This window comes from Egretta garzetta, unplaced genomic scaffold (assembly GCF_000687185.1).
Source record: "Egretta garzetta isolate BGI_Z169 unplaced genomic scaffold, ASM68718v1 scaffold773, whole genome shotgun sequence".
Taxonomy (NCBI): Eukaryota; Metazoa; Chordata; class Aves; order Pelecaniformes; family Ardeidae; genus Egretta; species Egretta garzetta.
This window is the reverse complement of record NW_009259273.1, coordinates 50,825-77,263: the sequence shown is the minus strand read 5'-3', so window position 1 is coordinate 77,263 and position 26,439 is coordinate 50,825. Positions and strand designations below refer to the sequence as shown.

At 49.9% G+C, this 26,439-nt stretch overlaps 1 protein-coding gene across 1 annotated transcript in view; it reads right to left on the bottom strand.

Annotated features, from left to right (window-relative positions):
* The window catches only part of LOC104123813 (rho GTPase-activating protein 32), an 84,211-nt gene that overhangs the window by 16,820 nt on the left and 40,952 nt on the right, over positions 1 to 26,439 (bottom strand). The window contains 3 exon segments of the mRNA XM_009636098.2: positions 754 to 898; positions 4,003 to 4,105; positions 20,313 to 20,462. Of these exon segments, the coding sequence (XP_009634393.1) occupies positions 754 to 898; positions 4,003 to 4,105; positions 20,313 to 20,462 (398 nt within the window).

Genomic DNA, 26,439 nt, shown 5'->3' with positions numbered 1-26,439 from the left:
GCCCCCTGCTCTGGGTGAGCCTGCTTGGGCAGGGGGGTGGGACTGGGTGAGCTCCTGAGGGCCCTGCCAACCCCTGCCAGTCTGGGATTCTGTGACCCATGTGGCCAGTGTGCTGTTCTTCAGCAGCGGGGTGGACGGTGTTGCTCTCTACCTTTGGAGCGGTGTCCATCTCTTGGGGCCAGACCAGCACACAGATAATGTGTGAAAAGCCAAGCAAATCAAGATCTGGGCCCCTTTCTAGCTTAATTGTACAGAGCAAGTCCTGGCAGGGGGCGTTTGGCTCCAAGCAGATTTGCTTCTAATCCCACTCCTGTTTGAGAAACCACTGGGGAATGGCAAACCACAGGGGCGTTCTTGCCAGCACTGTTAGTGTCCCAATCACCTCCTTCCGGGGCCCCAAAAGTGGGATCAATACGGTGTGGACTGGGGGACAAAGGCACAGGTGAGCAACCCTAAAGGGGAAACAGAAACAGGCCCTCAAACCTGGGATGCCACCACGCTTTTGGAATGGCAGGATGCTGCCGGCAGCGGGAATTTGGTGTGCGGGTAGCACAGACCCAAGTGGTGTTAGGCTGGGAATTCTGGAGATATGCGCTTCTGATCTCTCTAAAAACCCCAACTTAAGCAGGAGACAGGCAAAGGAAGGTGTGGGGAAGATCCTTGCTGCTGGATCCTTTTTGGTATTCCTCTGGTCAACACGCGCAGACGAAGTCACGCGGACGTGGCAAGCGAAAAGCATCGCCTTGGCCTTACCGAGAACTTCTCGTAGAGTTGATAGGTCAGCAGCGGGTTTGGGAGTTCGCGGAAATACAGCTTGCAGAGGGAGCCCACGCAGTGAATGTCTTGGATGTAAATATCCTTTGTCAAGTCAGGAATCTGCTCGGAGTCAAACTCGTGGCTGGAAATGAGAACAGGAAAAAAAAAAAAAAATGGGCAAAGGGGTTTGAAAAGGAGGAATGAAAATAAAACCCAGCGCAAATTACAGTCAAGAAAAGCAAGCGTTGCCTGATTTACAGGAAAAAATAAGTACTTCGTCACCAAAGCCACAGGACCCATGGTTGTGGTGCTGCTAGCTTGGATTTTTCCAAAATGACACTTTTTTTCCCCCTAATAAGGCATTTTCAATTAGTTTTACAACTGATTGGCGAGTCTGCAATCCCTTTGGCTGCAACAGGGCCTTTCACAAAGCCTCCAGAGAACGTCTTCCAAGACCATGGAGGCAGTCCTGAATATTTAACTCCCAAGGGCTGTGACTGGGAGCTGCCCGGAGGAATAGTGCCCACGGGTCTGAATGAAAGCCTTTTGCATTTCAAAGGCCTGGAAATTGAAGTGATAAAGCGCTCGGCATGGCCATGGGCAGCTGCTGCACATGGAAATACTGTGTGCAGAAATTCCCTGGGGCCGAGCTGGTGAGCTGAGCACACCAGGCGAAGAGAGCCAGGGACCACATGAAGAAAATCCCTGAGCGTTCCCTTGGTTTTCAGAGAAAGGAAAAACCAAAATCACCACCATTTATGAAATAAAAACTGAGCTTAGAAGGCCAAGAGCTGGCTGGCTGCTGGAATCTGTGCAGGGAAAAGTGCTGTTTCCAATTAGCAGGGGAGATCTGCAGCGGTTAGCATGGCGAGTCAGGCCATGGGGAGCTGCGAGAACACGGCTGTGCCCGCTGAAGCTCCGTTTCCCTGCAAGCTGTCTTTAAGCTGTAAACCAAAACGGCTTATCGTCGACGCGGGGAGTCATCCTGTCTGCACTACAACCACAGCAACGCCGGGGGCTTGGTGGCAACAGCCCCTGGCTTCTCCCCCTCTCCAAGCCAGGCGATTTGTAAGGCAGAAGGTTACAAAGCTCAAACACAGGGCTCGCCTCTCTCTGCCTGCAGGACAGAGCCAGTTTGCACCCGTGTCCGAGGCACTGGGCCTATTCGTAACCGTGGAGGGTCAACTGTACCCCCTTTATGGGATGAGGAAGGAGCTCCTGCCTTCCCCAGACACGCAGGCTGTGCCAGGGAGGGCGTCTGTCCCGCGCCAGACTGGGAGGCAGAAGAGGTCTCTGCTTCTGCAGTGAAAATCCACCCCGGTTCCTCATCCCAGAGACAGCACAGGAGGAGGAAATAAAGGTCCCTGCCAGGGTCCTGGGTGTTCGGCATGCGCTGCTCCCGCAGGCACCTTCTGACTCACCCCTTACTCAGAGCTGGAGAGAAACTTCTTGCCTGCACTTGGCTGCAGAGGAGAGAGAGCTCAGAAGGGAGATCAGGGAAAGGCACCAACCCACCCCATACAGATACACTCAGCCTTGGCTGCAATTCCCTGGCCATATCCTGCTCTACCCCAGTTCTCCAGGTACCCCAGTACCTCTGCTACTCCAGTATGTTTTCCCTAGGAATAAATCTCATGCCGTGCCAGAGACCTACACCCTCGTGGAAGCAGAATATGGAGCAAAGAAAGGGAAGCCCTACTGCATTCAGCCTTTCTTCTCTCTGCGCTGGCTGCTTCAAGAACCACATGTTATTTCTTTTGACCCCAAAGGAAGATTTTGCTAGGAGAAGAACACAACCTCCTGGTCGCTCAGGACAAGCCAGAGCCAGAATCCGGGGGCACACGTACAAACTCGACATGCTCTGTTCTGCCCACCAGCCAAATAAAGGCAGCTACTGCGCTACTGAAGAGCCACCCCCTGTCCTGGAGAAAATCTCCCATGTGGAATAAATTCTCTTAACTTTCTCCCCAACCAAAAAGCCCTTTAAATCCGGGAGATCCAATTCTTCTATGTGAAACTTAAGAGCAGTGACTCATTCAGAAGAATACTTGCAGCCCTAGCTTTGAAATAAGCCTAATGATCTGTTTATATAGCTGGGAACTACAGCAAGGCAACGCGTCCTACGTTAATCAAACGCTTATGGAAATCTGTAGTGATTTAGACCAACATCAGGGACAGCGTCTACAAGTTATGCCATGGACTCCCTTCCTTTGGAGCTGTCTTTGGAACAGCTCAGAAAATTGAAAAATAGGCTGCCACTTCATGTGCTGTACTGAACCAGGGAATTATGCCATTAAAGTTTTAGAAAATAGTTTTTGAGGCGTCTTTGGAAAAGAGCAAAGGAGAAAACGGTCTTGGCAAAACACAAAGGGAAAAAAATGGACCTGGGCAGTGATTAGAAATGGTCCAGCACAAGTCAAAATGGGGAATTAAAGGGATGGAGCTGAAGTGAGGGCAAACATTTTCTTCAGCCAAGATTGCTGTGGGCAACAGCTACAATCGGAGTCTTTGGATCCTGCATATCAAAGCCCTGGGAGCAGATTTTTAAAACGGAACTTGCTGTGATGAGAAACAGGATTAAGCTGAACCAGAATAAGCCCAGTAACGGTACCAGCTCAAACCTGTCCATTCAACTTGGCAAGAGCTGGCGCAAAAAGGATATCCTTCATATGGAAAATACCCCTGTCAGGCCATGGCCTAGGATCGACCCTGGAATTAGTCACATCCCTCTAGGTTCTCCCAGTCCCTTCACAACAGAAAAATGCATGCCAAATGACGGGAGGAAAAAGAGCCCCACAAAAGGATAAAGACCATTTACTGCAATGGGAACAGCTCCTCACAGGGGTGGGCGCACACCTAGCCTTTCCCCGAAATGCCACCCACCAAGAATTACGTGAATATTCTCGGCAACTAATTGCTAATGTGCCAGGAGTCCAAAGCAGCAAGGAGAAATATAAGCTGCTCAAAAGGGCTCTGGGAACAAGAGGGAAGAGGAATGAAATGTGACAGCACAGCGTCACCACAATCCAAGAGCTCTATCCTGAAGGAAAACTTCCTGCAGAATGAATTCTGCTGAACAACCCTGTGGTGCTCCTCAACGGTGGCAAACCCAGCGTTACCATCCATTGAGTACAGGCTGCACACCCGCTTCGGAGCTGCTGGAACAGTCTGCCCCGCAAGCGCTGGCTTCCGAAAGCCCAGCCTTTGAACCTGCCGCCTTCGTCCCGCCAAACACAGCGCCCTTACCGTAGCTTCTGGATGTTGGACGCAATCCCAGACAGACGATATATTCCATCCACAATGCCATGTTTCTCAATGAATTCAGTGCAGCTCTTGAGGACCTGGGGGACTGAAGAACAAGTCTTGGTTAGCTGAGCACATTATTAAAGCCCTGGTTCAGGTTGTGGTCTTGTCGGATGCCATGAACCGAGCCCAGCCAGGCTACTGCGTTAGCTCTTCCTTAGAGGAGAAAGCCTGTAAGAAATTTAACCTTAGGAGTTGGTGTGGAAAAGTGGTCAGAGGTGTTCTCTGCTTTAAAGAAATGCCAGGATATGAATCCGGTTGAAAAAAGTCAATTCTGGTCAAGCAGAGACAGTGCAGGTCCCGTCACAACTCCCACAAGAACTGTGGTGTTAAAACCCATTCCAGAAGAGCTGTAACATTGAATAAATACCCTCTCTTTGGCCAAAGACTCCCTTCGTTTTCAAATCCATACAGAATTAACTTGTACTGCTTGGTTTGAGCAAATATAAGCATTAAGGAGATGCTAAAAGTAGGCCCTGCACCAGGGCCAGGAGAGTTTTTACAACTGATAATTTCACCCCCAATGTCTACCGGAGCGTGCCTGGATTTAGCTGGCTACACCACATAACACGCTGTCAGAAACTGCAGACAGAGCGGGGTATGACAGAATGGGAAAGATAAGCCCAGAGGATATAATTAAGTGTCAAGTTAATATTCAGGCCGCTTCACCAACCGATTCCTTCCAGTTGACTTCTCAGCCTCACGCAGCATCCGCTGCTGGAGCTTTCTGTCCATCCTTGTAAAGCTGAAGGAGGAGCAAATTACTTTATTTATAAAAGGGAGATAAAACTGAACACAGACAGAAAATTAGGATTGGGCTCTTGTGAGCATCAGCAAATCTTCATGGAAGAGGCTCAGATCCTTGTGGGATCCTCTGCAAGCCTCCTTTTTGCTACAGCTCCTACACGATGATCTAGATTTACTCTTACATTAGATACCAGGCCTGATCAATTTGCCACGTGACACAGATTCTGAATAGGTCATGTGGCAAATCCCCTTCTATCAAGCAGCAAATGCCATCTGCCAGTCCGTTCCCCGACGTGCGACTGAGCCGCGACGCTCTGCGCCTTCCCCTCCCCGGCCGCTTCACTGCTTTTTTCCCTGGCTCACAGCAAACACTCGCGCAGAAAGGACACATTTTGAAGGGCTCCCTGGAAATTAGGAGGTGCTTTGGGCTAAGGGCACGTCCGCTCCACACTCGAGCACAGGACAGAACAAAACCTGTAAATGCACAGCAATGGAGCGGGCTCAGCTATAGAAGATAGAGGGCACCAGGGCCCCGTGGTACCAAAGATACCAAGGGACGGTGACAACTGAGTCGGTCAGACTCTGCTATCACGCTGCTGGGCATTTAGAGCATCTCATGCTGTTTTCCAAAGCAAGGCGCAGACCTTGGGGCAAGCAGCGGCCTTGTGCATTAAGCAATGGCATAGAAAGAGGCTTGGCAAGCAAGCGCTGCTTTTTTGGGGGAAGGAAAACCAGCAGAGGTGATCACCTTCTGCTCTCCTCTGCAGGCACAAAGGGAATTTCAACTTCCATTGATGCAGAAGGGAATCTCAGCACAGAATCACAGAATCACTTTGGTTGGAAAAGCCCTTTAAGATCATCAAGTCCAACCATTAACCTAACCCTGCCATCCCACCACTGAACCATGTCCCTAAGCACCTCATCTACCCTTCTTTTAAATACCTCCAGGGATGAGGACTCGACCACCTCCCTGGGCAGCCCATCCGCTCTGAAGGTAGAGGTACCTCTCGCAGCTGGGCGAGCTCCGAGCGGCGCCACAACCGCCGGCATTAGGGATCAGCCAGGCACACATGGGGGCATCCGAGTCCGGAAAAGCACCAACAACTCACGGCCGAGCGGATGCGCATTTGGAGGGCACGTTGGCGAAGTGTGCAGCCATCACTCACATCAGCCATCAGCTCTGTGCCCAAGAACAGCAGGCAGAACGGATGGCCCTGAATTCCGAAACCATTTCAAAAAGCATTTTTGGAGGACAATGCTTACCCCTTTATGCAAAAGGATTCAATGCCTCTTGAAGAAGAAAGTTTTTAAGGGTTTTAGTGGACAGGGAAGGAGTTATATCATACTCAGGGAAGGAGTTACATCGTACTCAAGCGGTTGCCAAAAAGGGCTAAAATTTTGCATTGCGCTACAGCGTGAGATGTGTGACCCAGGTGTAAATTGGTGCAGAAAAGCAGAGAGGTGGGAACAGCGCCGTCCATTGCAGCAAAGGCCAAGGGCAAGGCTTTAGATGCTGACATGGCAGCACCTTCTCTTCCGTGAGGACAGAGAGCACCCTAGACTGCACGAGACCCCAGACTCATGCTCTGTTTGGTTCCACCAAGCAAGACACCGTGAGATGCCCACAGGGGTCCCTCTCCCCACCCCATTACAAACAGGGGGAGGTCATGAATCCCATCAGTGAACCGAGCGGGGATGCTGGGCTCCACGCTGCACCAGCAGCGTTCCCTGCTGCCAAGTGCCCGACTGCGGGAGCCGCGATGGATTGGGTAAAGGAGTTTACGCAGGCTTTGCGGCGAGATCTGCTAACGCCTAGCTGCAAAATCCCACGGACTTTAATGATCCATGCTGGAATCTCAGTAGGGGTCCCCTTGAAATCAGTAGCACCCGTTGAAGTAAATAAATAAGAAAACAAATAAATAGCACGTTCCCTGCCTGCCAAATTCCCACCGGGGAGGCGGATGCAGGCGCCAGGCAGGGAGCCCACAGCCAGCTCTCCTGTTTATCTGCATCCCACGAGGACGGCGGGGACACCCCCCGCAGTGCCCGCTGGCAGACCTGTGCCCCGGGGAGGGAGCTCGGCCCTCCGGGGGTTTATCCACCTGCACCAACGCACAGCACGGGAGGAGCGGCACTGCCGGACCAGCTCAGCAGAGCAGCCACCCCTTGGGGCACCGCGAGCCAGGTCAGGGGAGAGCAGGGGGGAAGGCGAGGGGTGCAGCCCCGATGCTTCCTAAAGCACTACTTTGCCATGGAAGATCTTGGGCACGGTCAGAAGAATTAATATACCCTGAAAAAAATTCTAGCAGGCTTGTTCGACGCATTTCCTAATCTGGTTACCGGGACGATCTGTTCTTTAAGCTAAATATATCAATGCCAGCACCACAGATATTTTGGGGGAATTCTGCATGGTTGGAGAAGTGACTGAAATTCAAGTGGGGCTATAATTATACTTGAAGGCCCTGTGCTGCAACGGTGACTTCATTTTTTTAACACAGATGACACCTGACAATTACATGCATGCTTCACCCCCCTGTCCCCCTTCAATCCCTAGCCCTTCAGCCAAATACATGTTTAGAAAGATGCACGGACACACCTACGGCCGGAATGGTGCCTATTACCACCGGAATGAAATGGCAGGATGACAGCACAAGCTACAAAATTTTGCAAACGTGAAGCGTGCCAGGACCCCCCCACCCCGGTGCCTTCTGATGTCATGTCGTGACTTCTCCAGGTACCTGTCTCTGCCTATCGCACGAATCCCCCCCATCCCACTGCAGAGGCGAACCTCTCAGTGTTCACGTCCCCATTTTGGCTTCTAGGTCGCAAACCAGCGACCAGGTTTGAATCAGAAAGGCACCTCATCCGCATCACAGCAGAGATTTCTCTTCATAGGATGCAGCAGCACCTGCATGAAAATTCCGTGAGTTAATTACTGTGGTTTCCTGCAATTACAACAACCAGACTTGGCAATGCGGGCGGTTTGCATGAACAGCCATAAGGGTCCACCTCGCTCAGCACCCCATTTCTGACAACCACGGGGGGCAGGCCACTTGGGGCGAGCACGAGGAGGGAACAAGCGCAGGGTTTACGCCTGTTTATTACATATTTACACCCGGTTTATTCCCCCGGCCCCAACAACCCCCTGTGCCCAGGTGTCTGTGCTTCGTAAGCCCAGCACCCAGCCCTTTCCAGTCCCACGCTCCCAGGCGAGCAACCTTCATGCGCCCACGCTCGCTGGTGGGTTTGCTCCTTTTCTGAGCGATAAATGGGGTCTCCGACCCCCGGCTCCACACACTCTGCAACGAGGTCGCTGCCTCAGCTGCAGCCTCCTAAAACCCACTGGCGGGTGCTACACCCCCCTCTCGGTGAGAACCGGAGCGCTGTATGCCTTCTCCCTGTCCAAAAACCATCAGTCACCTGCCCCCTCATTCCCTCCCTCCCTTCCCCGTCTCAGGTAATGGGCAGTTCCAGGAAACAATGTGGAAAAAGGCTGGAAATGTGGATGCATGGACAAAGGAGCCCCCAGCCCTTTTCATCACCTTAGCAGCTAAAGGAATTTTTTCAGCTTATTCCTGAGCATCTCTCAGCTGGTTGGAAAGGTTTATGGCATCTTCTAGGGCTCGTTAACCGGTTCTTTCTTTGCCATTAAGAGGAAGCAGAAGTTTTATGGCTTTTATTCCGAAGAACATTTTGATTCATCTTGAAATCAGGCGCATTTCCTTTCCTAGCATCTTGGTTTTATTTTTTCCTTTTAAACCTTTTTTGTAACGTTCCCTCCCTGGGTTTTGGGAGGCTTGCTTTATTATTATTGTATTTTTTTTTTTTTTATTTTCTTAGCACGTTACTGGAATCAGAACTATTTGTTCAGCCTGGGGAATGAGGCCTCCCATCGAGCTCCCCCCTCGCGGCGGCGTTTTCACAACATTGCAGCACTAAGGTGAGCTGCCGACCAAGCCAGGCCTTTGGGCTGGTTAATGGGCCATAGCACGCTGCAACGCAGCAGCTCAGCTGAATTCCACACATTGCAAACAAATAAACCTGCAGCCCAGCAGGAACAAGGAAAATGTAATAAATTGTCCCATGTGCCGCCCTGAACCACCCAACGAAGGTAATAACCATGGCTATTGAGTACGTGTACTGATACGTAGGACGCATGTGAAAAAAAATAGGGGTGAAGGAATAGGTTAGGGCCGGTGTTTTGAGCCACAAGAATATAAATTTAAACAATCAGCTGCAAGATAAAGTTTAGGTGGAGGCAGCTTGCTCTGAGTTGTCCAGGCTGCCTTTGTAAAGTGGGAGGAAGGATGGGAAGGAAGGAAGGACGGGGAGGAAGGAAGGAAGGATGGGGAGGAAGGAAGGAAGGACGGGGAGGAAGGAAGGAAGGACGGAAGAATGGGGAGGACGGATGGGTACTTGCAGAGGATGGAGCCTCCCGAATCACCCAGCATGGCACAAAGGCACAACATACGCTATAGGTGTGCTCCTCTCCTGAGGTTCTGTGACCGGCTGAGACCCTGGCGACTTCCAGACATCGGAAATCAGGCAAATCAATCCAGTCTCCCTTGCTGTAGGAACGCATGGGTTTGTAAGAACCCAACACTGGATATCCTCACCCGAAGAAACACCCTTTGCTTTTATCCCAATCGTTCTTTCTATTTTTAGCTCAATTTTGCAAAAAACTGTCCAAGTATTTCCTAAAAACACAGTAAAACCCCTGTAATAATTCAGAGTGTAACTTTTCCAAGGAACCTCATTTCAAACCACTCATTTGGTGGTTGACTCTGCCACGTTGGACACTTCCAAGACTCAGCAGACTTGGCAATGCGGCCATCTTGTCTAGACTGCACTTGTGCCCAGAAAGGTTGGACCAGATGATCCTGGAGGTCCCTTCCAACCTGGGATTCTAGGATTCTGTGATTTCTAAAGCCCTTCCCTCCGCCTTACAGTGAATGTTACAATGCAGGTGTAAACCAGCATGGGACAGAGAGATTAAACATTTCCTTTTTACTGTTTTGCAAGGAGCTCCCTGCCACCCAGCGAGGCGCCCGCATGCGTTGTTTTGTAAGCCTGCAGACAAAGGGGGGAAAGAAAAAATAAAAATAAAACTTTAAAAGATTCTCTTCTACAGACTTTTGTCTCACTCCTAAATCCGAGTCCTCGCGTTTGAATCACCGGGAGTAAGAGGGAAGCACAAGACCAAGCAAGCAGCAGACTTGCTCCGAGATGCTCTCGCCCCGATTTCCAGGTGTCCCCCATGACAAGTGTTTATGCTGCTGAGCTGAGTAAAGTCCGAGCCCGCTATCGGAGCCTGCGCTAGCTCCTGGTAACACGCCAGCGTTTTTATTTCAAGCGTGACTTCTGCACCTGGGAAAGTGCCAAGATGGAAAAGAGGGGGCCATAAACCACGAGCTGGTTCCAAGAGCAGATACCACGCAGTGCCCGTTTGTGGAATTGGCCTCTGGCACCGGACTCTGCTTTTTAAGACTGGACTCTTTTTTTTTTTTTTATGGCAGCTTACCCAGAAACTGTGTAAAAACAAAGCACAAAGTTCAAGCCAGACAAACATAAATCCCCCACGGTGCTGCATCAAGGCAGATAACCGCGTCCTTCAGGTCCTGCGGTACCGGCAATGTTCTCGATGCTGCGGGCACGCCGACGTTGGGGGCACGCCGATGCTAGGGCATTTTTGGGCTTGAGGACTGGTACTCACTGCACTCCTGTCAAAGACTGGAGCCTTCGTAGTCTCCCAGGCTGCATCCACCCCATTCTTGTTCTTTGCTTTGTTGTTTTTAATGCTAAATATCCACAAATGGAATAAAGATACCACAAATACCTTCATACTCAGACCGCAGGCTAGTTTTTTCCCAGTTAGATCAATTAGGCTTACTACAATAAATTGAGAGGGGCAAGAGTATCCACCGGGTTAAGAGCGGAGGGGTAAGAGCAGGAGCAATTCCTGTACCGACTGCAACATTTTTTCTCCTGTTTGTTCCCCCTGCAGCTGTAGTGTTTCGAAATGCAAATTAATTTTCAACTCCCCGCTGTCCTCTGGGTCGCTCAAGCATAAAGAATTTATCTTCTCACAGCTGCAGGCAGGGTGAAAAAAAAAAGAAGGGGACACAGAAATTGTTGCTTTTCTTAACTGCGAGAGCTTGTTCTCCATTTCTGCGAGTGCTTTCCCCAAACAAATCTCCACGGGGACCCCATGTACCCCTTTGAACACCAACCCCGCACCCAATAACCTTGAGTTCAATTCAGAGGGCAGATGGTGAAGCAGTAACAGTGCCTGTTATGTTTGGAAATTTGCCCCAAATAGCTCAAAACTCTTGGTCTTTAACAGTATCAACTTGCGTTGAATGAATTTGTGTATCGGAGAGCGCATCCGCGGGACGGGGAACGTTCTCCGCTCGTCTGCGATTTGGGTCAAACACTGCACTTCTGCCCCGGCTGCTGGATCCACCTTCTGTGTCACGCGGGCCTGTGCGTGCAGAGGTGCACGCTACCAGATCAGAAGAGACATTTAGACACCTAAAACACACGGGCTTTTCACGATTTAGGGAATTGCTCCGTGACGGAATTCCATACTGGAATCCGGCACCATTAGGTTTCCAAAATGGCTGACACGTTTAGATTTGTGAAATTAAGCAAACCCAACCAAGGAACAAAATAAATATCGGGGATACATACAGGTAAGCCTACTCATTTCCTACGGACATTCACATGGCTACTCTGAATCTAGCATGCCAACCCACGTTAACACTTGAATAAATACTATTTAATGTTTATATCACGCTCTTCATCTTCAAAGTACCTCACAAGTATTAGAAACCCGCCCTTGAGGCACCTCAGGGGCAGATATGGACTATTAGTTCAATTTTACAAGCGTGGAGATGGAAGCTGAGACATCAAGCAAAGCTCCCCGAGGCCACGAAAGGTGAGAGATGGGGTTTGAGCTTGCGAGCGCCTGGCTCCGACCAGAACTTTGACTACAGCTTAGGTCTTTGCCCAAGTCCTTTGGAGATGGATTTGGATTTAAAAAAAAAAAAAAAAAAAAATTACTATAAATTGTGAAATACTGAAAGGAAACTGGTTTGGGCATGTCTGAGGCCAGCAGGTTTCACTATCTCACCAACCTCCTGAAAAAAGGGATAGCCAAACCAACTAACGGCCAGCAAGGATGAATGAAGGGTACGCCCAATTCAACCCGTGAGCTCCATGGGGCTCTGGAGTCACAACAGCCCCATGGAATTACAGCCCCAGAAGGCAGCCTTACAACCATTTTTTCCCCAGTTCATGCTGTCTGTGCCCAGAGCTGTGGCAAATGTGGACTGAGATGCAAGTGGAAGTGCTGAGGTGGGCCAGTACGTCTTCACCGCATCACATAAACCAAGGAGGGAATGATAACGGAGCCTAAGAAACAGAGAGGGTCATTTTGGGCTCCAACATGCAAGGCAAAAATCAGTAAGAGTATGCGTCAAATCCTCCCCTTGCTGATGATTTCTCAAGCACAAAAGTAAAGCATTTGGGGAGGAGGAAAAAGTTGAACACGTCTCTATGGCATGCAGCTTATAAACCACTTCTAAAGTTTCAAGGAGTGGAAAAACTTTACTGATGGAAAACGACATCCTCCCTATCTATAGGCTGCTCTCTCCTGTGCTCGTTCCCGGGCACTGACAGACACTGGCAGGGGTTGCCCAGAGAGGTGGTGGAGGCCCCATCCCTGGAACATTCCAGGCCAGGTTGGATGGGGCTGTGAGCAACCTCGTCTGGTTCAAGGTGTCCCTGCTCCTGCAGGGGGGCTGGACTAGATGACCTCTAGGGGTCCCTTCCAACCCAAACCATTCTATCATTCTATGATTCTATGAAATGCTAAAAAGTCCTTCGGAAGCAAAAATCATAGAGCAAAGCAATTCCCTATCAAAGACATCACGAGCAGGGATTTCACCTGGGCCATCAGAACATGAATCGGGAAGTCTCAGATTTCAGGGGCTGCCTTGTGTTTACAGCTAAAACCAGTATTTAAAGAAAGGAAGGCGGGAAACCCAGCAATTTTGTAAATATTTATAACTTTCTACTTTTCAGCGAAGTTTGCTTTACTCCTTGTTTGTCCTCTTCATTTTCGTTCTCCAGCAGCCAGAGACAGCATGGAAATGGGTTAAATTTACCCGCCAAGAGTTAAAACATCCAGAAAAACTAGAATTAATAAACATGTAAGACTCCGCTGTCCTGAATGCCAAAGCAAGGCTTCCCTCACATCTGGCAAAAATCCAAAGCCAGCCAGGCAGTCATTTATTAAAATGAAAATTATTAGCTAGTAAAAGGGACTCCTCGCATTAATACCAGGAACCAGAGAGATGATGGATAGATTACCAAGCTTATGCTTGAGCTAAGGGGAACCAGATTTTTACAGATCCCTGCCAAGACGCTGCCTGAGATCTCGTTCCTTGTGCTTCTCTGTTCCGGTAACGGTGTTCTGCCTATACTCAAATCTGCAATAAATCAGCATTGAAGGTGACCACATCACCCAACTGCAGCCAGGGGATCGCTTGAAGGGAAGGAGAACACTGGAGGACCCAGGACAAGCCGTGATGTCTCCAGAAATCCCAGGGTGATGTTAAGGAGCTTATCTGAAGAGAGCAATAACGAGCACAAGAGAATAAACCCATCCCTTGCAAACAGTGGCTGCTAGCGCCCAGTATGTAACAGGATTAAGATCCAAGATCTCCTATAATTTGATCTTGCACACAGTTCTGAAAAGTCTCAGATTTCCTGCCCCTCTGCTCTGCTCTGGGGAGACCTCCCCTGGAGCCCTGCGTCCAGCTCTGGAGCCCTCAGCACCAGAAGGACATGGACCTGTTGGAGCGGGGCCAGAGGAGGGCTACTAAAATGCTCCGAGGGCTGGAGCCCCTCTGCTATGGGGCCAGGCTGGGAGAGTTGGGGGTGTTCAGCCTGGAGAAGAGAAGGCTGCGGGCAGAGCTGAGTGCGGCCGGGCAGGGCTTCAAGGGGGCCCAGAGGAAAGGGGGGGACAAGCTTTTTAGTAGGGCCAGCTGGGACAGGACAAGGGGGGATGGCTTTAAACTGAAGCAGGGTAGGTTTAGACTGGATCTAAGGAAGAAATTCTTTATAATGAGGGTGGTGAAACCCTGGCAGGGGTTGCCCAGAGAGGGGGTGGAGGCCCCATCCCTGGGAACATTCCAGGCCAGGTTGGACGGGGCTGTGAGCAACCTGATGTGGTTCAAGGTGTCCCTGCTCCTGCAGGGGTGTTGGGCTGGGTGACCTCTAGGGGTCCCTTCCCACCCAAAACACTCGATGATTCTATGATTCCTTTTGGTTTTTTTTTTTAATCCTACCCAACTTGTCCAAAATACTTGCCAGGAAATCTGGGGAACCCGGAAGAATAGGAAGGGCAGAGAGCAAGAACCAGGTGTGTCAGTAAGCTTTGCCTTCTGCAGGCATTTACTTTTTCAGCAAGAAAAGCAACACCTCTTCCCGTGGATTACAGATCACCGATGTGTTCTAATAATTCGAAAAGGAGGTATAGAGCTTTCCAGATGGGAAACCTGTCGATTAAAAATGAGTGCCATTTCTAAATCCATCTTTTCCAATTATGGAAGCTGATGATGGATCAATGCAAGGAATGCATAAAGAGGTACAAAAAAAATAACCATTTGCTTTTAGTCTACAGAGCTGCCTGTGTTGCGTGGATTACCCCATGGAATGAACACCCATACCACCATCTGAGGGTACGCCAGGGTGAGCCTGTGCTCCCCTCCGATCACCGAGAAAGAAACAATCATCTTTATCAAGTACTAAGCAACCGGAACATTTTCCACACGGAAAAAGAACCGCCTGTCTTTTATACCCAGCAGTAGTCCCAGCAATTCCAGCACGTTATTCCCAGCAGCATTTCAATACGAAGTACATTGTAAGGGAATCCCTCACCTGCTGCCACTCACAACTCCTGTGCCCCCAGAAGAGCAGCATGGCTTTGCCGACCCCGATCCATCGCTGAGATCCCGAAGCCAGGGAGGAACAGCACCACCGACCCTGCGCCACCGACCCTGCGACCACCTCGGCCCCCGGCCGCATCGCAGCTCCGTCCCTTGCGTAAAGCTGTGACCTTGACTCTGCCACGAACCTGCCCAGCTTTCCAACCCACTGCCAGGCACAAAGTTTCTGTGAGGCTCATTAATGAGGATTCCTCCACTTGTCATAAATTCGGAAGTTGTGGAGAGCTCCGTTCCGAAATATGCTGAGGCACAAACGAGGACGTGGTACAGATGCTGCAATGCAGCATTTATTTAACCAGCTCCCACACCAAACACACACATCCTCTGCAAGCACGATTCTTTCTAATTGGGGTCGAGTTAAATTTAAGTTTGATTTGGTTTCCTTTGAGAGAAAAAAATTACAGGGGAAAAAGTCTCCCTTACCTACAAAGGAAACAAGGCCTCTTCACGAGTTGTGCTGAATTTGCTGCATCTCACAGTAAAACCAACCAGCATGGCAGGTGCCAACAGCACCAAACCAACTGGGAACATCTCTCAGGGTGATGAAGAAACAGCTACTCCCTCCTAAGCTTGGTCTGCTTCCAAATGATGCTTCGTTGGCAGGGGAAATATTCAAAACCCAGAGGGAGCCAACAAATGAATAATGCACTAAAATTAAACAGAGAGGTGGCCTCTTGGGGCAGGGTCCACTGGGTGACCAGAGCTGATCAGAGAGGGAGCATCACCCCAGCCTTTGGTAGACTTAGACCCAACAGAGAAGTCAAAAATCCCTCACATCAAAACTGCTTTTACTTCTACCAGTACCAGCCCGTAACTCAGTACTGACATGTGACTGAGAAGAGGGACCAAAAGGACAGACCACTGTTTCTGTTGTTCAGCTTGGAGAAGAGGAGGCTGAGGGGAGCCCTCATCGCTCCCTACAACTGCCTGAGAGGAGGGGGGAGCCGGGGGGGGTCGGGCTCTGCTCCCAGGGAAGGGGCGATGGGACGAGGGGCAACGGCCTCAAGTTGTGCCAGGGCAGGGTGAGGTTGGCCATGGGGAACAATTCCTTCCCCTTGGGGCTGTCAGGCGCTGGAAGGGGCTGCCCAGGGAAGGGGTCGAGTCCCCAGCCCTGGGGGGATTTAACAGCTGGGCAGAGGCGGTGCTGAGGGCCAGGGTTTGGGGGTGGGATGGCAGGGGTAGGGGAACAGTTGGGCTTGATGATCTTAAAGGGCTTTCCCAACCCAAATAATTCTGGGATTCTATGATTCTTTCCCTGGAAGCAATGCACTTACGCATACCCCAGCCCAGTGACGAGGAGCACATGTGGCTCTTAATTCCCCTTTTTAAAAGCAGCTTGATGATTTTGAAAAAATAATCCTGTGATCTGCCCATGACTCAGATCCTCACCTAAGAACCCGGACAGCGATGCTTCCTTCCCCTCCCTGCTCCCTTGTCTGCAAGGGCCTTGGCAAAGCCACATGGAGGTGCAACTCCTACCACAGAAGGGCCCCATCACTGTTTGGGGAGCTCCAAGTGTCAGCACACTACAAACTGGAATTAAAAAAAAAAATAAATAAACCCAACCAATCCCCAAACCAGGACACTGCCTGTCTCCAGTTGCCAGCCCAGTAATCACCGCGATCCCCATCGTGAATCACCAGGCATACAGGAAGATTTTGAGGCGCAGTACTTGCCCCTACCGCTGTTATTGTAAACACTTGTTAAAATCCTTAAAATCCTCCCTTCCTGCACCTGCTTGTAGCGTTACTTCTCAGATCCATACACATCAATTAAAAAGATGACGAACTGCATCCTCATCAAAAAGGAAAAGGCAGTAGCAACAGCAGCCATCCAGCCCACTCCACTCATCCCATCGCACCCAGGCACCCTCCCCTAGGGAGAGACTCCAATAAACGGACGTATCGTGCCCCGAAGCGGAGCAGACGCCTGTTCCATCACGCCAGCCCACGAGGACCCTTTCGGGAGAGAGCGCACCCCGCCTCAGTGCAAGACAAACCTCAAAAACTCTGGTGAACGAAGACAAATGCTTTGCTAGCTCCCAACCCGGCGCACGCCGAACCCAGGGTATGCGCGCGGAGCCTCGCAGGGCGGGATCGCCCGGGCTCTGGCTCTGGATCAGTAAGGTCACGTTTCCGTATCGCTTTCCTCCCATACACCTCACACCGATTTATTCTCCTTCAGAGGCCCAACGATGCAGAAGGAGAGCGATTACTTGCTGAGCCCACGGAAAGACAACGTACTGCAGTAGGTACAGCATTCCCCCTGCGTTTGTAAATTCCCTTCTGGGCATACCGGCACACGATAGCACACACGCTCTTCTCTTGGCTTAGTAAAAAAATGTCAGACCTGTTTCAGTTTTTGCCCGTCCTTATCCCTTTTATTCTCTCGATCTGCTCCTCTCTCACCGTCTCAAGACAGGCAAAGTTTCCTGACTGCAAAATTGGGACTGCTCGTGTTGTTTCACAGCAAATTCTCAAGATTTTAGGCTTTCATAGAATCATGGAATCACCTAGGTTGGAAAAGACGTTTAAGATCCCCAAGTCCAACCGTTAACCTAACCCTGCCATCCCACCACTCAACCCTGTCCCTAAGCACCTCATCTATCCTTCTTTTAAATACCTCCAGGGATGGGGACTCGACCACCTCCCTGGGCAGCCCGTTCCAGAGCCTGACAACCCAAAGCTGATCATTAGTAAAATTCTTAACACAACTCCAGTTTATTTTAATATTAGAATCATAGAACCATAGAATCGTTTGGGTTGGAGAAGCCCTTTAAGATCATCAAGCCCAACCGTTCCCCTAACCCTGCCATCCCACCCCCAAACCCTGTCCCTAAGCACCTCGTCTGCCCAGCTGTTAAATCCCCCCAGGGGTGGGGACTCGACCCCTTCCCTGGGCAGCCCCTTCCAGTGCCTGACAGCCCTTTGGGGAAGAAATTGTTCCCCATGGCCAACCTCACCCTGCCCTGGCACAAATTGAGGCCATTTCCCCTCATCCCATGACCCATTACCAGGGAGAAGAGGCCGACCCCCACCTCGCTACAGCCTCCTCTCAGGCAGTTGTAGAGGGCGATAATCTTGCATTTCTGAGGAGCACACAGATGCCTTGCTGCTCATATCAAACGCTGTGGACAGCATCATTTTCTCCTTCAGTCCTGATAAATCTTTTGGGTGTTGGGACAGCAACCCATCAAAACCTAAACAAATCTACCAATGGATTTGGTTCTTGGTTGGTTTTTTTATTCTGAACTGAGATGTTTTGTGGTCGCAATCCCAAAGCATTACCAGTAGGTACCATGCGCAGACTTTGGCTGGAGTACTCGTTGCTCCTATAAAAATACTGCTCTGGTTACGCGGTGAAGGAGCAGGACTGCATCTTCGCTCCATCGAATTCAAGTCAGGGTCTCCTGTGGTATCTCCGTCCCCTTTCAGCAGATCAGCACGGGCTCCAAGACTGAGGACCACTACAGAATGGTGGGAATCTGCAAACGCTGTGCATGCACGGAGCTTGATTCACAGGAACCCAGAAACGTCTCCACAAAACCAAGCCCGGGGATTACATCACTCGGAATCCAGGTCAGAGAGCTGAATCACACAGGAAAAAAAAACAATCCCGCTGTGTGAAATGGAGACGTGTCCCTGTTAGCAACATTCAATTTGGATCCGCTTCGCTCCAAGGAGTTAGGGAAGAGTTATTAAATCCAGGGCAAAAGCAACTGGTAACTTCTCAGAGGAGGAGACCTCGTGAGCACAGCGTGGTCACAGCCACTCAGCCACACATGATGGGAGGAGAGTGACCAGAGCAAGAAGCCAGCTCCTGGAGGCTGTCAACCAGGAGCCTCCAGTGGAGCTAGAACAGCTTCCTTCAGCTCAGGCCGTGTCTTTTATTGCTAAATAAAACGTGCACCCCTTACAGCCGGGGGAAGGAGTCGGAGCAGAGGGCAGGGAGAAGCTTTCATTATTGCTGACTTGTGCCTAACTAAAATGGACAGGAGGAGGGCTGGGGATAAAAGAGAATTCTCTCTTTCCCATTAATGAGCTCACTCTGCTGGCATGTCTCCTGCCCTCCAAGATTGCTCTCACAGCATGAATATAAAACCAGCTACATAGCTACCCGGTGGTGTAAATTACCCACTCCGGGTGTAGTTCTGACACGGGTTACTGTCTGTTTCTGTCTCCAAACCATCCAGTTTCTGGTGCTCTGATGCTTTTCAAGCCCCAGCAATAAAGATCTCTACTGGTTCCAATTAACAAGCCAATGAGCCTTGCCACAGTCCTGATTCCATAAGAACAAGCTCGTATTATTCACCAACCGGTAGTAAAACACTTCACGTCAGGGAAGGGAGCACACGTTGCTGTTACCAACTGCATCAGCTGGAAAAAGCGCATGGAACAGCTCCCCACCCCTCACCATCCCTTTTCCAAAAGGCATTTGTACGAACAAGGAGTCTGAAGTACCACTGGAAACAGATCTAACAGAGAAACTGCTTTCCTACCCCACACATCACTGTGCTTCTCCATCAGCCTGCATGCGAAAGCTGGGAGACATCAGATGAACAGCTTTGGCGTACGAGGTCTCCTGCAAAATCGACTGCATTAGGCAAGGAGCAAAAATACGCAACGCATCAACAAGCTGACATAGCCAGACGGTGATGCTGTACCCATCACGGATTTCCTGACAGCTTTAACTCCTGGGCAAACTGGCTGCAGCCCACGGCTGCTCCATGCTGTTTTCTAAATAACCCTCAGCATGGGCCATTTATGGGAACGACCTTGGCTGGCGATCCAGTGATCCGCGAAGGAATTCAAGTCCTCTGTTTGCTACTGGGCAACGCAGGTACCTCCCCGAGTCCACAGCCTAGACTGGAGATGCCACAGCGAGAGAGAAGGAAAGAGCACGTGAAACACAAGTTCATCCGAGGAAGAGCAGAAACAATTGTGTAATTTTTTCTTGGAATGGACGGCTCTTCCCTGCTACCTCCCTAACCTGCTGATGGGAAGGCAAAAGGGACCGAGAGGAGCTAGAGAAAAGTCACAGTGACAAACTGAGCGCAAAGTCAGCTGTGACGAAACATAACATTCAGTTAATCCCTGTAAATTTTGTGAAATCAAGGGAAAAGGCAGATGAGGGATTTACACTGCAAACTGTGCTCGAATCATCCAAAGGTACCGAGTTCGAGAAATGTATGGATTTAACATAGCAGTTAATTATTCACTGGCACATAAAGTTTATTTCCCTGAAAAAAACCATTTAGCATTTACCCGAAGACTTCAAGAGATTGAGAACTCATCTTCAGTAGTTCCACCCATCTCCAGTGCTCCCGCATCGAACCTCAATGCTTGCTTATTAGCATTAACCTCAATTTACCTTCCAGCCATCGATTTTTGTTCTGCATTTCTCCGCTTGTTCCAACCAGCCCTTTGCTAGATACAATCACCCTGAGACAAGGTTCCCAACAGACGAAGAACTCAAGAACGAAGTGTTTCTTACCATCATGGCCAGAGTTGAGAAGATGCTCTCCCAGGTCACAGCCGAACACCCTTTCCTTCAGGATCCCCCGCTGCTTCAGCTTCTGCTTCGTTGGGCGCGACTTCATGAATGTACGAAGGAAGGTGATGAGCTTGCCGTGTTTTTTAGACACTGCACAACAACATAAGAAAAAAAAAAACAACCCACTTCATTTTAGATTCAGCTCAGTTAGGCAAGGCCAAGCGTAACACGTAAGAACTGTAGTAACGTTAGGATCAATTATTTACAGAAACAGATTTTCCAAGGTCCGATACTAAACAGAGACTTGGCTTTTGTTCTAATTCTTGGCTAGCGCAGAAATAACAGGAGCCAGCTGTAATGAAAGAATTTAACACAAAGATGCATTTATCTGCAAAGCAGCCTCAGGTGGGAGCGTACTGAAGGGCTTTCACAGCATATTGGATGGTGGGCAGCACCTGAGAGCGACAATTTTCATCTCTCGAAAACCCAACAAGGCCAAACTTACAAAGCCAGTAATCTCACGTACACTGGCAAACGCTGTGTATAATCTACAGGCAGAAGTAAACGCTTTGTTACTGGCTCTCATTCCAGCAGTCTTGGGCGTCTCCAGAACAAACGAATGACTAATGATACCTGAACTTCAGAGGACGTGTAGCTCCAAGTGCTACGGACTGCCCTTCCAGCACACCTGCACGCTCAATGAACCTCCCTGCAGCTGTGGAGGTGCAGCCCATTCCAGAGCACTATTAGTTCCCTGAGCCTTCTCAAGCCTTGGCAAGAGAAAAACATTACTGTTTTATTTATTTATTTATTTAATAGAAAAACAAGGCAGCCAATTTGAAAGGATGCAGATTATCCCATCCAGAATCATAGAATCATTTAGGTTGGAAAAACCCTTTAAGGTCACCCAGCCCAACTGTTCCCCTAACCCTGCCATCCCACCCCCAAACCCTGGCCCTCAGCACCTCCTCTGCCCAGCTGTTAAATCCCCCCAGGGCTGGGGACTCGACCCCTTCCCTGGGCAGCCCCTTGCAGTGCCTGACAGCCCTTTCAGGGAAGAAATTTCTCCTGATGTCCAACCTCACCCTCTGCCTCCCCCCCCCCCCCCCCAGCCGCTCCCCAGCAGCCTGGGGCTCCAGAGCCCTCCCCAGCTTTGTGGCTCTCCTCTGGATATGCTCCAGCAATGCAACGTCTTTCTTGGAGTGAGGGGCTCAACCCTGACCCCAGCATTCGAGGGGTGGCCTCCCCAGTGCCCAGCACAGGGGCACGGTCCCTGCCCTGCTCCTGCTGGCCACACCACTCCTGATACAAGCCAGGATGCCGCTGGCCCTCTTGGCCACCTGGGCACCCTGCTGGCTCATATTCAGCCACCTCTCGACCAACCCCCCCAGCTCCTTTTCCTCTGGGCAGCTTTCCAGCCACTCTGCCCCATGCCTGTAGTGTTGCGTGGGCTTGTTGTGGCCCCAGGGCAGGACCCAGCCCTTGGCCTTGTTGACCCTCACCCAACTGGCCTGGGCCCATCGATCCAGCCTGTCCAGGTCCCTCTGCAGAGCCCTCCTCCCCTCCAGCAGATCCACACTCCCACCCAGTTTGGCGTCATCTGCAAATTTACTGAGGGCACACTCAATCCCCTCATATAGGTCGTTGATGAAGATATTCAACAAGACCAGCCCTAGAACTGATCCCTGGGTGACACCACTTGTGACCGGCCGCCAACTGGACTTAACTCCGTTGACCACAACTCTCTGGGATCGGCCATCCAGACAGTTTTTTACCCAGCGAAGAAGAGTACGCCTGTCTAGGCCATGAACTGCCAGCTTCTCCAGGAGAATGCTGTGGGAGACTGTGTCGAAGGCTTTGCTGAAGTCCAGGTAGACCAAGTAAGTGCAGGTAGAATAAATACAAGAAGTCTACAATGAGACGAGACCACAGCTCAGGAGCCAGCCCTCCAAACCTGCTGCTCTGTTTCTCTGCGCCGTGCCACACGGACCCTGCGCCACGCTGGCGAAGCCGGATGCTCTGTTAAAACCACCCAGCCCGTGGCTGAAGGAAATGGAGAGAAACACAAGGGCAGAAGTGGGTGACACAAATAAACTCATGCGAACTGGGAGGAGAGGCTAGGCACTGGTTTGAATGGGAAGCAGAACAATGCCCTCGAATGTCAACTTTTCTTCCTGAGGCCCACTCTGAAAGCAAAAGGGCTCCGGCCTCCCCAACAAAAGTGCCATTGTATACATGATTTAAAAGCAGTTTAACTTCAACAGAAGAGCTCTATTGAAAAGAACAAATCACTTGGGATGAAAGGCCGGGCTTTGTCAGGAAGCCTTTACAGCTCCTGCAGCACTGCAAGGCAACCCCAGCCATGGCTCTGCCCAGCTCCTTCTCTGACCCCAGAGAGGAAAGACAACACATATTTCACCTCCATTAAAACCCTGAGTACCGCAATCGAATTTCAGCAAAGTTACACCATTTCAAACAAAAAAGAAAAGCCATGAAGAATCCTGGTGAGTGAGGTGCATCTCTTCGGTGCCACTCCTGCTCGGTAACACGTGCAACCCGAAATGCAGGGAGCAGCCAACCCAAAATGCAGGGAGCAGCCTCGGAAGCTGGGACTCGGCAGGAGAGAGATGGATGCAGCAATGCTGCAACAACGAACCTTGTCCCAAGAACAAGGTTATACCACAGAAACATAGACTCACTTTGGTTGGAAAAGACCTTTGAGATCATCGAGTCCAACCGTTAACCTAACCCTGCCATCCCACCACTAAACCATGTCCCTAAGCACCTCATCTATCCTTCTTTTAAATACCTCCAGGGATGAGGACTCTACCACCTTCCTGGGCAGCCCATTCCAGAGCCTGACAACCCTTTTGGTGAAGAAGTTTTTCCTAATGTCTAGCCTAAACCTGCCCTGGCGCAGCTTCAAACCATTCCCCCTCGTCCTATCAACTATGCTATGCTTCATGATGGTTTAATCCCTTTGAATAGCTGAGTGTTTTTCCTTCTATTTGACCAGGTATCAATGCAGTATAATAAACCCGATTCCAATGACCGTAACATATTTCCATCCATGTGAGTGGAGTTCGGCTTTTGGATAAAGTCCCTTTTCGCCGCATGCCACCGCACTGACCTGCAGCAGCCACTTACATCTCAATACCCAAAACCCTAAAATTTCCAACAAACTCCAAGTCTGCGTTCTCAATGATCATTTAACAAAATGCAGAAGCGTTGAGCGTGACAAACTGTGGCTATAGGGGCTTTAATTAAAGGGATGTTTTCAGTTTGACAGGGTTTTTTAATTATACACAGTAAATGACCAGGTTGCGCTGACATGCCAAACAAAGTTAGGATAGATTTTGGTTGTATCCATCATTGCAGTAAAGTAACGGCTCATTTATCATCTCCTATCAGCCCCGCCGTGAAAGCACAAGTAGAGACAGAGTCTCATCCTGACCTGTGTGGAATTTCAGAGGGGTAGCACCTGCAGGGTCCCAGCAATGCTCTTGGAGGTGATAGACCCGAGACAGACGCCCTTACAGCAGTCAAATGAGCAGACAAATACAGCAATTACTAATGTGTATGTATTCATCTGGATCATTTAGACTGGATCTAAGGAAGAAATTCTTTACCATGAGGGTGGTGAAACCCTGGCAGGGGTTGCCCAGAGAGGGGGTGGAGGCCCCATCCCTGGGAACATTCCAGGCCAGGTTGGACGGGGCTGTGAGCAACCTGATGTGGTTCAAGGTGTCCCTGCTCCTGCAGGGGGGTTGGGCTGGGTGACCTCTGGGGGTCCCTTCCAACCCAAAACATTCTATGATCATTTCACAGACTCCGTATGCAGTTCCTCATGAAGTCCCTTATGAGGAGGCTGACTTAATGAAAAATGAGTCCACCTGATAATGGATTTTAAATGGAGAAAAATGCATCCAACCCCAGTACTGCAGAAATTCTACTAATGCTGGCGACCAGGTCAGCCAGTGACTTTTGGGTGTCACCCTAGGCCTTAAAAACAGACAAAGGTGCAACAGATACGCTTCCATGATCCAAGGATGTACTTTGCTTGGTATCAATGCTTGTTTACATCACCAACCAGAGAGGAGACCTGAGTTTTTAAAACACAAGAAATCTTTCTCTGCCTTTAAGCCGCTCGTTTATTTAACCTATATATAGGTTAAAATAATTGTCTTGCCTTCTCCATCATTAAGTAGACTCCTACAAACACGCTCCCATGGCATAGCAGTGCAACAGTCCGTGACGCCGTCAGGGTAATGCCGGAGCAGGTTAAATAACCAGAAATTCACTTATCAATGGGCTGTTGAAACATCTGCATGGTTCCTTGCTTGAAGAGAGTCTCCTTTTTTTTTACTGCCTGCTCTGTATAAGAGTTTCTCAGGCTTAAACCGACTTCAGAGCTTTATACCTACGCAAGAATGATTCACTGATAGGAGTTAAGGCTTCTCCTGGGTGGGGAAGAAAAGGGATCAGGGAGAAAATCCAAGCCATCATCTCTTTGCTGACAGGTTATAAAAAAGAACAAAAAAGCAAGTAGGTGTCTGATAAGGATAAGCTGTAAGAGCTCAGAGGCTGCTGTCTTTCTGCAAATAGCAGTAAGAGGTGAAATGCTTTCTACCCTGCTTCCCAGTCCCCCAGCATCATCTGACCCTCAAGCCAGCAAGGCATCCTAAGAGAGGTTTGATTTCTGATGCATTTCGGTTTAGGACAGCAGTCCCAGTTTCTGGATAAGCACCGATGCCAAGGTTGCTACCAAGAATCCCGCAGAATAAATGTTTTCTGCTCCAAACCCCTGGTCCCAAACCCCTGCCGTCCCACCAGTGACCATACCAGCAATAGCAGGCAGTGCTCTCCAGCTGCAGCGCGAGGAGCGGTCCTATGCTCCTTGAAAAACCCAGAATTAGTCAAGGCAAGGAAATGATGGCATCAAGGCACAGGATTTAGACCAGAAACAAATCTAAAATCGTTACGAACTATGGAGGTGTGAATAAACTAATCGGCCCTTTTCTAAAAGGGGGGCTCATATCCCCACCAATAAAGTGGGGATATGATAAATCTGAACCCTTCACAGCTTGTGTCTCCGTGTCAGGCGTACAAGTGACACAGAAATAAATTCAGCATCACTACCAGGCAATGTTACGTGGTTGCTACAGGCAGAGATGCTGCTCAATTACCAACTGAAAGGCAAACAAAACTGAACCACCCCCCTAACATTTATCCTTATTACTTTCCACCTTAGATTTAACTGCTATCAAACAAAGTGTTTATCAGGAAACGGAGGCTTTCCTAGAAGGAGCCGGGACTGATTTTCCTCAGAAAGGCAGGTTTGGCTAAATACCCTGATCTGAACAAGCCAAGCCAAATTCTCCATCTAGCATAGTGACACTGGCTGAAAAAATAGAAAGAAAGAAAAAACCCCACCAGATGTCGGACTACTTGTGAAGTTTTGCTGGCACGGACGTGTCAATTAAGAGTGAGAAAAAGTATCACACCCTTAGCTGACGAAACTACGCTGGCCAAAGCCTCGACACGGTGGGAAGGGAGGGCAGAAAGAGGAAAACTCGTGCCAGGCAATTTATTGCGGCTTTGGGAAACTGCCATCAACTGTACCTCCCTCGGGAACATTTATCAATCAAACCACGCCGTTGTTGCTATACCACCAAGCTTTTGTAGAATGAGTGAGGCCCCAAATTCCCCTGACATTGATAAAAACTATTAAATAACGATTACTTCATTAAAAGCAGGGCTTGTTCGCCCCTATCGCCGCAGACTGAAAAGGCACTTTGGGATATATTTTATGCGGCTTTTTTACTGGAGAAATGTGTCAGCCATCAGCTGGCTCGAAGGAGTTTTGGGGCTGTTGGTCAGCACAATATGCTTCTCCTGGGTTACTTTGGGAACCCCCTTGGAAGCTCAGGGGGATCTCTTAGGATACGCTGAGGGCTCCTGCATCTTCCCCCAACCTGCTGCCCCATCGTGGCGCTCCTGTCGCGTTCCCGCACCTTTCCGTGGGGTTGCACCGCGAGCTAAATCACTGCAGCGACCCGGATTAAAAATAATCTGCTGAACTTGATGCTCTTAGAGCGGGAGCAGTTGAGGGGGCGGCGGAGCAGAG